The following is a 12842-nucleotide window of genomic DNA, read 5'->3' as shown; positions in this document are numbered from 1 at the left end:
AGCTCATCATCAGGACTGTTCTTGACAACATCTTCTAAGCCCATGTCCAATTCTCTGTGTGGGATCCTGAAGTCAGAGAACAGGCAAGCTTAAACCTGTGTGGCACATCCAAGGCAACAATCTCTCTGCATTCCTGTTTCCTCATCTGTCAAGTGGGAACTGGCCTCCACTTACCTTACTAGACTTATTGTGGGGATGAAATGAGGTGAAAGGGTGAAATGAGAGGGTGGGCTTAGAACCTTATACCAATGGAAATGAGTATTACTATTCATCAACATGGAAATATCGGGAAGGAGGATGTGGTGACAGTGATGAGTACAGCTGGACTCCAGAGAAGGACTTGGGAAGGGGACTCAAAGGGGATGTGGCAGCATCCCTAGAGGGGGTCTAGGTGCCCCACAGAGCCTCCACTGCTGAGATGCTATGAGGACCCACAGAAGAGTTTCCACTGCAATAAAAGAGGTCTGTTTTATTGGTCCTCTCTCAGACTCCCCCAGAAGCCCCTGGCTATGGCAAGGGGCCCAAGCAAAGAGTAGGAAACAGCTTTGCATGCATTCACACAATCTTGTCCCAGAAATGTCTTTGGCAGGCAAGAGATTAATGACCAAGAGCTTCATCCATCTGCTAAGGAATGCCAAGGAGGGAAGGCTCACTGGTTGACTGAAAAGCCCCGGAGCCTTGAAATTAAAGAATTGGGGAGGAGAGCAACACAGCAATGGGGAACAAATGGGCACCAAGAGCACACCTGGGTGGAAAAGAGAAAAAAAGATGAGAATTAGAACCTTGCATGGGTTCCTCTTACCACCAGTCTTATGAGATCATAGATGTGGAGCAAGGTAGAATCTTAGAAATCATGTAACCCAGTGGTTCCCAGACTTTTTTGGCCTACTGCCCCCTTTCCAGAAAAAATAATACTTAGTGCCCCCTGTCACATACTATCACCACCACCTTACAGTTATTCATTGCCCCCAAACGCACCTGTGGCCATCACCATCTTCCTGGATCGCTGCAGGGGGGTGGTGGCGCCCACTTTGGGAATCACTGATCTGACCTCTCCCCCCATTTTACAGATGGGAAATCAGGTCCTTATTCTCCAAATCCAATATATTTTCTATTGTCTCATGTTTCCAGCAGACTTTTGCTAGGAAGGTCCTTCTCTAATCATATCACCAGACTCCCAACATTTTCTTAAAGGGACTTATTTATTTTTTGAATAATTATTATTTTTATTTTTTTAAACTCTTACCTTCCATCTTAGAATCAATATTGTGCATTGGTTCTAAGGCAGAAGAGTGGTAAGAGCTAGGCAATGGAGGTCAAGTGGCTTGCTGAGGGTCACACAGCTAGGAAGTGTCAGAGTCCAGATTTGAACCCAGGACCTCCCATCTCTGGGCCTGGCTCTCAATCCACTGAGCCACCTAGCTACCCCTGAGTAATTATTTTTTAATTAATGAGACCTTACTTTTTTCTGAAGCCATAAGCAGAAATAATTCTGAGAAGAAAAAAAAAGAGATTGTTGTATATGCTCAGGGAACTCATTGACTATAGACCTTTGAATTTATGACACTCCAACCCAACATATAATTAGAAGATGATCTAATTGGCTGAGATTGAGAAAGAGGCTGTCAAGTCAGGCAGTAGATTCCATTCATCCCCAATCCAAGTGTGCTTGGGGTGGAAGAATCCATTATCCTCTGGGGTTCAAGATTTTGGCTTAGGGCCATGTTGGCAAACCTATGGCATGCCTGCCAGAGTGGGCTGCTTCCTTCCTCCTCTCCACACATGCCCGAGGACATTTCTTCCATCACCCGTCTCTCTGCCCAGCAGCCCAATGGGAGTGCTTCCTCCCTCCCCTGTCTGGGGTAAGGAGGTGGCTCACATGCAGCGTGAGGGTTACTGTTTGGGCACTTGGTCTTTAAAAGGTTAGCCATCACTGGCTTAGGGTTTCCATCCTGGAAAGAGTCTTAGGTCAAGTCAGGCCAATAGGATCATAACTAAAGACGAGAGTAGAACCCAGGTCTTTGGACTTCTGGGACTTTCCCCAATGTTCCCCTGAGCTTGAACTTCATCTCTTGTCATTTACTACCTATGTAATCTTGGATAATCTACTTAACTCCCTTGGGCCTCACTTTCCTCATCTGTCAAATGAGAGGGTTGGACTAGATGACTTCTGGGGTTCTTTCCAGCTCTAGACCCAGGCTTCTATGACCCATGAAGTGGGCCATGCTCCATCCCTGGGAATCTCCCCTTCTGCCTTGTCTTCAACTCCATGGATAAGTGACATCAACCAACATGGCACTCACGACCAAAACCCACCTTCAGGACATCTCGTCCTCTGGGAAACACCACCCAGGACTGGCTTAAATAAGCACAAAATGCCAAACCCACTGTAGGTGCCTAATAAATGCTTATTATTGATTCCTGGATGGGCAGCCTTGTGAGAGATGGGACTAGGCTGTGCAGCCTAGAGTTGAGCTCAGGAGTAGAGTTGAGCTCAGGAGGCTATTTTCAGCACTTACCCCTAGAGTAGACTGCAGGGGCGTTTCTGCTGTCGGGTGGGCTGGGGGCAAAGAACTGCCCGGATGGCCTCATCAAAGACAGTTTTCAGTCCACGCTGAGTAAGGGCAGAACACTCCAGATACTTCACAGAGTCTGGTGGATGAGAGGAGAAAGGAGAGAGAAAGAGAGGGAGAGGCCAGGGGTGGGTTAAAGGTCTGACCACAAGAAGAAATAGGAGAAGGCGCCTCTCCCCTAACTCCATCCAAATGGAGCTCCCACCTGATTTTAATGTGTTGATGTAGTATTCATTTTTTAAAGGAATAGGCAAACGTGTTGTTTTCTTAGTCACTATGTAGACAGGAATCCTTTCATATGGCTTAATGATCCTTGTTTCTATTTGATTTTGACACCACTGACAATGGAAAACCATAGAATGGACCTGTAGGATGCCTTCCCCAAAGCAAGTTTTGGAGTCAGAGTAACAGTTTGAAATTCACCTTCCTGTGCCTCATCAGTAAAATGAGAAGGTTGACGTAGACAGTTTTTAGAGTATCATCAAGCATTGAATCAATTGAAAGTCTATCCATCTCTGCCCAGATCAACAGGCCAAGTCTCATCAATAGGTAGGCATTACAATTATTCACATTTGACAAATGGGAAAACTGATGCTCATCAAGGTACAATGACTTGCCCAAGGTCACACAGAAAGGAAATGGCTGAGGCTGGATTTGAACTCAGGTCTTCCCAATTACCAGTTTGGCTTTCACAGAAATGTGCTGGAGCCAGCTCTAACCAGCTTTTGAGCGCTGGTACATAAATTTTCAGGGTGAGTTTTTTATTTCAGAAATCGGCAAACACTACAAATTGGGGCTTGGTTTCTTGTTTTGTTGATTGTTTAGACTTAAAGTGATGGCAAAAATGGTAGTGATGCAGATTCCACTTACAAGTAATTACAAGTGTGTAATTCTTTTTCTTGGAGAGCCGGTTGTTAAACATTCATCACCACACCTCTGGTTCTCTATCCACTATGCCACACTGTGTAAAGAACATTCGGGACTTGGATTCATGTTGTGGATCCCAATTATGTCACCAGTCCCCGAGTAAGTCACCTTACTGCTTGGACCTCATGAAGTGAGAACATTGACTCCTGTCCAGCCTGTCCCATGGGATATTGGGGGTGGGGCATGGGGAGTTGCAGGAAGTCCCTGTTCTGGGAACCTGAATGTGCCTTTGAACTAGGAATGAGCCCTGGGGGCAGTAAGGACTTCAGAGGAGGGAGAGAGGAAGTCACTTGGGTCCTATGGATGAAGGCAATTCCCCAGGAGTGAGTGAGAGAAACAGCTTGACTATCTTTAACAATTGGAACACCAGCAAGTCATTTTTCTTCCCTAGAAGGAAATTGATCTATAAAATAAGGGAGCTGGTATTGCAAATATGAATAATATGGAAATAGGGTTTGAGTGATAATATATGTATAACCCAGTGGAATTGCTTGTCAACTCTGGGAGGTGAGGAAGGAGAGATCATGAATTATGGAACCATGGGAAAATATTCTAAATAAATAAAATTTTAAAAAGAAAATAAGGGAGTCGAATTAACCTCTAACCTCCTTGTTCTAAGACCCCTCCCAGGCCTGACATTTTCTGTACAAGGGGCTGTCCCAGCTCTGACATTCTGTCTTTGACAGTTCTTCCTAGCTTCCTAGCTCTCTCTCTCTCTCCATATATATATATATATATATACATATATACATATATATATGGAGTTCATATATATATACATATATACATATATATGGAGTTCATATATATATATATATATATATGAAGTTTTCATTTAGAGGGAGACTCTGCAGCATGTGTCTAGAAGTCTCGGGTTCAAATCCAAGTGGACCCTTNGGTGAGGAAGGAGAGATCATGAATTATGGAACCATGGGAAAATATTCTAAATAAATAAAATTTTAAAAAGAAAATAAGGGAGTCGAATTAACCTCTAACCTCCTTGTTCTAAGACCCCTCCCAGGCCTGACATTTTCTGTACAAGGGGCTGTCCCAGCTCTGACATTCTGTCTTTGACAGTTCTTCCTAGCTTCCTAGCTCTCTCTCTCTCTCCATATATATATATATATACATATATACATATATATATGGAGTTCATATATATATACATATATACATATATATGGAGTTCATATATATATATATATATATATGAAGTTTTCATTTAGAGGGAGACTCTGCAGCATGTGTCTAGAAGTCTCGGGTTCAAATCCAAGTGGACCCTTGGGTAAATGACATTCTTCTCTCCCAGGCTCAGTTTCCTCATCTGCAAAATGAGGCGACTTTTCTGGATGGTCTCTAAGGCTCCTCGCACTTAAGATCTAGGATCCCGCCTATCAGTCAGCCTGGGAGACTGCAAGCTCATCCCCGAGGCCAGGGACAGCCTCCTTTCCACATTCCCAAAGCCCTCTTGAATCCTTTCAGCTCCTGCCTCTCCCTTCGGTCCCTCCTGCCTCTGCTATTTCCCTGGCAAGGCTGTCAGCCAGGTGGGCGACGGAACCAAGGACAGAGAAATGGCGGAGATGAGACGAAGCCCCGGTGGGCACGGCGGCCTCCCAGGGGGGCGAGGGGGAAAGGGGACTGCTGGGAGGAAAGAGGCCCGGCCGCAGACGAGCCAGGGATGAGCCCCCAAGATAAAGCTGGTCATGAGGGGAAGAGAACAGGAAGTTGTGGTCTCTTTTCCTGTTAAAGAGAGAAGAGACGGCGGAGGCCAACCCTTCGGAGGACCCTCCCAGTTCCGGCCGGAAGCAGGAGATGGTGAAGTCAGAGGCGGACGGAGAGAGTGGGGGAGGGAGGTCGAGGCTTCTGTGCGGCCGTGCAAGGGTATGAAGTGTCAACAGGCAGGATGGAAGAAGCCAAAGAGAATGGAGAGCCTGGGCACCCGCGGGCTGAGCCGCCCTTCCGCCTTGGAGAACGGAAGGGCAGCCCAAAGGCTTGGCCAACGCTATCGCCCAGGACAGCCCGTTCCACACCGGGGCAGTGCTTATTCGGGACACGCTCCTGCCATCCAGCTGGAATGCTCCTCGCCGCCGCAGCTTCCGGTTCTGTCCGCCGGTCCAGAGAAGGCGATCACGCAACGGCCCCACACGAACGAGAATCTCTAGCCAGGAGCTCTTCTCCAGGTTAAACATCCTGGGCTCCTCGGGCCTGACACTCGGCTGGCAGACACTCGGAGTCCTTTACCTGTGTCCTGACTGGCCTCCTCCGACCCCCTTCCCTGACCTCAGCTTGTATCCTTCCTAACATAGGATGACCGCCGATGGACTCAGTATTTCAGACCTGAAGTGACCCGTGTTTGCCTCTCATCGCAGTCTCACACAACTGGCTAGATCTGAGTTCAAATCCAGCCTCAGAGACTGACTAGCCAGGTGACCCTAGCCAAGTCTCTTTACCCCATTTGCCTCAGTTTCCTCATCTGTAAAATGAGCTGGAGAAGGAAATGGCAAAACCGCTCCAGTACCTCTGCCAAGAAAACCCCGAGTGGGGTCCTGGGGGATAAGATTAATCAGTTAAACACCCACAACATACTACATTACATTATATCACACAGTATTATGTCATGATATATTCTACTGCATTCTATTGTGTCTTCTATTGTATCCTATTCTATCTATCCTAGCCTATTTTATCATATCTTGTCTTGTTTTACATTCTTACATTTTGTTGCATTCTGTTATGTTCTTTGGAATCATATTGTATTGCATCATGTTGTGCCATACATATCCTATATATTCAATATTAAGCACGTATACTATCTTGTATTACATTACCATGTTATGTTCTATATTGCTGTTACATGTTACATTGTGTATTGTATTATATCGTATCATTATAGAATCGTTTATTATACTTTACTCATTTATATTACATGTACCTGTGTACAATGTTTGCCCTTGTGGCTTGTAAACACTGAGTTCTGGGGCTGGGTTGGGAGTTTTGTTTTGGGTTTTTCATCTCTGGATCCCAAGCATAATTCTTGGCATACAGTAGGTGCTTAAAAATTGTTTGTTATCCAGTTGCTTGAGCTTGTAACTCAGGAATATCTCAAACTCTTTTTTTAGATCAATTGCTATTCAGTTATTTTGATCTTGTAAAGTTTTTTTGTTTTTTTTTAATCTTTGCCAGAGGGGGCAGCTGGGTGGCTCAGTGGATGAAGAGCCAAACCCAGAGATGGGAGGTCCTGGGTTCAAATTTGGCCTCAGACACTTCCTAGCTGTGTGATCCTGGGCAAGTCACTTAACCCCCATGGCCTAGCCCTTACCTCTCTTTGGCCCTGGAACCAATACACAGTACCGATCCCAAGACAGATGGCAATGGCTTAAAAAAAAATCTGTGCCAGGCTCTGCCTTGGTCTCCATTGAATCTCATCATCATAAAGGAATTAAGACTACCATAGATTATCTCCACTGGTGGAGGGAATTCATCCTAGTGCCATAAGGATTGAAAGCCCAGGTCAAAATTCTGTCTGGGCTCTTTCAGGACCCAATCTGCCCTCCCACAAGTTAGCTTTCCCTCCAGGCTTGGGGCCATTGACAAAAAGATGTGTGCTCTCTATGACTTTATCCACGAAAGGGATAAACTCACAACTTAGATAAAAGTATAAGGTCACTAGGCAAACTTAGCAGAAACTCGAGACTCTACTGCTCTCACTCCACTCAGCACCTGGAGGTCTAAACATGTCAGCTCTGAACGGTACTCCCCCAGGCCACTAGACAAGTGCCCCTAGTGTTTTGGGAGTCTCGAATCCCTATTTTACAGTTGAAGAAACTGAGGCAAACATAGGCTAAGTGAGTCCTACAACTAGTAAGTGATTAAGGCCAGATTTGAATGCAGGTCTTCCTGACTGCAGGTCCAGTGTGCTATCCACTATTCTACCAGCTGCCTAAGGTGGAGTAGAGAATGCTAGGCATTGCAGATACAAAGACAAAAATGGAAGGCTCTGCCCTCAGACCTCCATTGTTAGGTCACAGCACTCTTACCGATTTCCTTGGCGAGGGCGAGGCCCTGTGGATATGTGATAGGTGTTAGCTTCTTTTCCTTCAACTTCTCAATGGTGTCCTTGTCATCACGAAGATCCAATTTGGTGCCCACGAGGATAATGGGGGTGCTGGGGCAATGATGCCGAACCTCAGGATACCACTGAGCAGAGAAGAGGCCAGCAGAGAGAGAGTCACAAGTTGGGAGGCAGTAGGGCATGGAACCAAAATATCCCTCCCTACCAACCACCATTGGTCACACACCACAGCCACTACCACCATTCAAAGCCTTGGGGAACTCTCTTCTTCAAGCCATCTTTTGCTGTCCTTGTGAAGAGAAGCCGATCATACGGAATGTTTTCTAAGGGAGCCACTATTGTCCCAAAGCTGCCATTCCCCTTTACCTGGGTGTACCAGAGGATCACTCACCTTTGCACGAACATTCTCATAGGAAGCTGGGCTCACGAGGGAGAAACAGATCAAGAAGACATCCTGAAAAGAGAGGAGAGGGAAAGTAAAAATCAGCAAACTGGAAGCCAGAACTAGGCAATCTATCCCCCTCTCATTCCCTCAAGCCATATACCACATGACTCCCATGGATGAATTGCACAACTCAGGTGGAGGTTGAAGACATCTAATTCTATATTGAGGAAGAAAGGTGGGAATTTGACTGGCTAATGGTCTATATCCATCACTTACCTTTCACTTAATGCCTTCCATTTACTCACCACCCACTCCTTACCCATTATAAACCACCTACTATCCATTATTCATCTTAAAGCAACCCATCTGATTAAGCACCTACTAGATGCCAAACACTATGATAGATAGGTGTTGGGGATACAAAGAGGAAAAAATCCTGCCCTTAAAGAGGTTCCACTATTAGGGAAATTCATACTGTTCCTAGAAAAGCAAATAGAAGATATACACCACATAAATATGAAATATTGGGAGAGAGCAGGAGAAAGGAGCACAAATGAGGAATCTGGATTCCAACTGGTAAAGTCAAGAAGGAAAGGGTACTCTAGGTATGGGGGCAGCCTGTTCAAAGGCCCAGAAGTGGGCAATGAACAGCCAATAGAATAGTCTGGCATATAAAGTATGCGATCATTCGTCCTCTATCTACCTTTCACCTATGACCCATCATCTACCACTCATCCATCATCTATCCTTCACCCATTATCTACTATCCTGCCTTCATCTATCACCCATAAGCCACACATCAGTCATGATTCACCATTCATCCACCAACTATCTTTCACCTATCCACCTAGCACTGACTGTTCACTCCTCACCCATCAGTTTCCATTTACCCGTCATATACCATTCATCCCTTATCCACCACCCACCCATCAACTGTCCTTCACCACTCACCCAGTCTTCCTATCATCTACATTCATTCTCTTCTTCCCTTCACTTATTATCCATCATCTATACCCAAATCTTCCTTCACTCATCAACTACCATTCGCTTAGCCTCTACCCTTCATCCATCACCTATCGTGGATTCATCAGTCTTCCCTTCACCTATCCATATATCATACATATCCACAGACTTTTCACATATCAACCTCCACCCACCTACTCATCACCTACAATTCTCCTACCATCCATTCTTCACCTATCAGCCACCATTTACCATTCATCACTCATCCATCATCCACCATCCATCATTCATCATTCATCCATCATCCACCATTCATTCACCAATTTTCCTTCACCTATCACCCACTATTCTTCCATCAACTACCCCTTCACATATAAGTAACTATTTACCATTGGACCTTTACCAGTCACTCACCATCCAACCACCTATTTTCCTTACCTATCATTCACCATTTACCCATCAGCCACCATTCATCCATCCTCCACTTATCTGTCATCATTCACTATTCATCCTTCACCCACCATCCATCCACCAACTTTCCTTTTATCTATTAATAATCTTTACTCAGCATCCAATTTAACTTTTCATCCACTCTTTCATTCATTTCATATCTTGGAAGGGAAGAAGGGCTCTGAAAATCAAATAATAATTTAATCTTCTGAGACTATACCATTTCATATATTATCAGCCATATCCTTCTAAAAACCAGAAAAACCTGATAGTCTGAGGAATTTCAAGGTAGAAAGCCAGGTTGATGCTACCAGATTTCATGTCTCCTCACCCCAGAAGAAAACTTCCATGCCATGCACCAGGGGATCTCTTGTGGCTCGATGGGAGTCAGTAATTTCTACATCAAGGACCAAGCTCCTCAAATTTCCCTTTAGCACCCCCTAAACTATTTAGCCCTTTGTGAAAAGGCTGAGGGATTCATTTTGAAGGTAGTCCTATCAATCACTCATGAGAGAAGGGAAGAAAGAAGAGACCACTTGCTGCTGATTCATCCCTCCCATTCCAATGCTGAGCAAGAGTGAGGGAAACAAGACAGGAAGCAGGATCTAGAGTGGGTAGGCAGGGTACCACAGAAGGTAAAACTTACTGTTTGGGGATAAGAAAGAGGTCGAAGACGGTCATAGTCCTCCTGCCCAGCTGTATCCCACAGTCCCAGGTTCACTGGTTTGCTGTCAACCATCACATTGGCTGAATAGTTATCAAACCTGAAATTCAAGAGGAAGAGGAAATGAAGAAATATGTATCAAATGGCTATTGATCATTGAAAACACCAATGTTGAAGAGAAAGGTTGAATCCCAGGGAAGGGTAGATTGAAAGATCAAGAACTGAAGTAGATTAACTCCCTCATTTCATAGGGGAATAAATCAAGAACCATAGAGGGGAACTGACTTAGCTGAGGTCACTCAGCAAGGGGAAGTTAATGTAGCACAATGGAAAGAACAGCAGCTCTAGAGTAAAGAAACCTGGGTTAAAAACTTGATTCTACATGACCACAGGTAAGTGATGTCTCCTTGTACCTCAGTTTCCAATTATAAAATAAGAGTGTTGGACTAGCTGGCTTCTAAGGGCTTTTTGTCTCTGTATACCTAACTTCTCTGGGTCTCAGATTCCCCATTTATAAAATGAAGGAGTTGGACTAGATAGCCTCTGAGTTATCTATCCCTTTCAACTCTAAATCTATGATCATTTTTTGGGACTAAGTTTCCTCCCATGTAAAATGAAGATGTTGAACTCAGTGACCTTGAAGGGCTTTTCTAGCTTTAGAACTATGACCTTAAGTAGCAGAGCTGAAATTTAAACCTCTAACACTTTACTCTAAACCCATCATAATTTGTGCTACCTCATGTTGTTTCCTGGCTTGGTCAAAATGGAGAGGTGCATTCTCCCTCTCCTATTCATTCTAGAACAGTGGTTCCCAAACTTTTTTGGCCTATGGCCCCCTTTCCAGAAAAAATATTACTTAGTGCCCCCTGTCACATACTATCACCACCCCCGTACAGTTATTCACCACTCCCAAATGCATCTGTGGCCATCACCGCCTCCTGGATCACTGCAGCACCCACCAGGGGGCGGTGGCTCCCACTTTGGGAATCACTGCTCTAGACCCAGGCAGGCAGGGTCCATTGCTCTGATCATCAGATATAGGAATGCTGAGGCACAGGGAGGCTATAAAACTTTGTGATATCACTGAGCAAGGTCAGTGAGGCCTGGGGGCTGAGGCATACATGACCTGGAATGTCTTCCATCAGCATTCAAGAGGCAACATGGTACAGTGATCATGACTTTGGCCTTGGAGTCAGGTAGATCTGAGTTCAAATCCCACCTCAGAAACGTACTAGCTGTATGACCCTGGGCAAGTCATTTAACCTACCTGTCTGTGCCTCAGTTTTCTTCTCTGCAAAATGAGGAGGTTGGCCTTGATGGCCTCTAAGATCCTCTCTATTTCTAAATTTATGATCCTACTTAGCCCAATTTGGGGGAAGGCTGAGGAACTCCTGTTGGAGGCAGCCCTATCTGATTCCAAGTCTTTCAACTTTATCCATCCACTGAAGCCCAACTAAAATGGTACATCCTCTGGGAAGCTTTCCTTGATTTCCTTGGTCAGAAAGGGTCTTGCTATTTGATCTCCTTGGCTAGTAAGGATCTTGTCCCTCTTTTCCCTTCAAATAACCTCTTGAACCTTACCTATCCCCTCAAGAGACAAAGTTACTGTGCAGAGTTTCCCCATTCCCTGGAAAAAAGCATGATGTCAGACAAGTCCCCAAAGTTAACTTGATATTAGGCTTCATTCAGAGAAGAGAAACCATACTCCTGGTTCCTCAACCATGATCGGTCCCAATCAGGAGCACTGTCTCCAGTTTGGGGTGCCATATATGGGGAGCCTCACTGACAAGCTGAAGCAAACTAGGACAAAGATCATCAGGGTGGTGAAAGACTGACACATGAGGGTGGCAGAAGAAAGGAAGGCAAATAGAGTATCCATGGATGGATGGGGCAGAGTGGCAGATTCCTGGTCACGGAGGGAAAAGCTGCCTCACAATTAGAGCCAATCCAAAAAGAATTGATTGCCTTGGGAGACAGTGAGCTCCCTTTTCCTGTAAGTCTTTAAAAAAAGGTCACCCGGCCACTTGTCAGAGGTATTGTAGAAGAAATGTCTGTTCATTTGGGAGCTGACCTCCAGCTTCCTTGCTATACTTACATTCTTTGATGCTTAACCTGGAGACAAATCGATGTCTTTAAATATTTAAAGGCAGTCACCGGGAAGATAGATTAGACTTGTTCAAGTTGGCCCCAGAGGGCAAGAAGTTACAGGAAGCCAGATTTCAGCTCACTGTAATGAAAGACTTCCTAACAATCCCAGCTGTCCCACAATAGAAGGAGCTGCCCCAAGAGGCAGTGGGCTCTGGTTCACTGGAGGTCTACCAGACAGCCTAAAAGAACTCTGGTTGAAGATTCTTGTTTAGTTACAGATTGGGCTGATGCCCTCCGAGTTCCCTCCTGAGTCTCAGATTACACTGGCATAAGCAGCTCCCTCTACCTACGGGGAATGGCACCTTCTCTATTCTGTATAGTCATGAAGAGTGCTGGGAAGTTACAAGATTCATGTAGTGACTTGTTCAGATTTGCCCAACCAGGATATGTTCAAGGCAGATGTTCCTAACTGCCCCCTTCCTCTTAAGCCCAATAAAATGCCCCTCCGACAGGCAACCTTCCCTGATCTCCTCTGCCAATAATGATCTTGTCCCCCAGACCTTCTATCGCTCTTCAGTGTTGGCGTAAATGGCCTCTAAGATTCCTTCCAGCTCTGGATCTAGAATCCGTAATGTTGTAGATTATAGCTTTTTGTGTTGGTATCCTAAAATATTTAAACCTAAAAAATCATACCCATGATGCATTTTCTCTTCTCTGGAT

The 12842-nt window shown here is 45.0% G+C and overlaps 1 protein-coding gene across 1 annotated transcript; it reads right to left on the bottom strand.

Moving 5' to 3' along the window:
• Positions 1-442: 442 nt before the first annotated feature.
• RAC2 (Rac family small GTPase 2) lies at positions 443-10811 on the bottom strand. The gene is made up of 6 exons (XM_044679120.1): positions 10771-10811; positions 10017-10134; positions 7964-8026; positions 7538-7697; positions 2520-2652; positions 443-745 (listed from the first exon to the last, which is right to left on the bottom strand). The coding sequence occupies exons 1-5, from the start codon at positions 10809-10811 to the stop codon at positions 2522-2524; spliced, it is 513 nt and encodes a 170-aa protein (XP_044535055.1). The 3' UTR covers positions 443-745; positions 2520-2521.
• Positions 10812-12842: the final 2031 nt, after the last annotated feature.

This window comes from Gracilinanus agilis, chromosome 5, assembly GCF_016433145.1.
Source record: "Gracilinanus agilis isolate LMUSP501 chromosome 5, AgileGrace, whole genome shotgun sequence".
In the NCBI taxonomy this organism is placed as follows: domain Eukaryota; kingdom Metazoa; phylum Chordata; class Mammalia; order Didelphimorphia; family Didelphidae; genus Gracilinanus; species Gracilinanus agilis.
This window is presented reverse-complemented; position numbering and strand designations above follow the sequence as displayed.

Bases quoted from the DNA above. Each gene is read 5' to 3' on its own strand.
- RAC2 (XM_044679120.1), bottom strand. From the start codon at position 10,811: ATGCACCTCTCCATTTTGACCAAGCCAGGAAACAACATGAG. The intron at 7,698-7,963 runs GTGAGTGATCCT...TTCTCTGCTCAG, and splicing joins ATGAGAATGTTCGTGCAAAG to TGGTATCCTGAGGTTCGGCA. The intron at 2,653-7,537 runs GTAAGAGTGCTG...CTCATCCACCAG, and splicing joins CGCCCTCGCCAAGGAAATCG to ACTCTGTGAAGTATCTGGAG.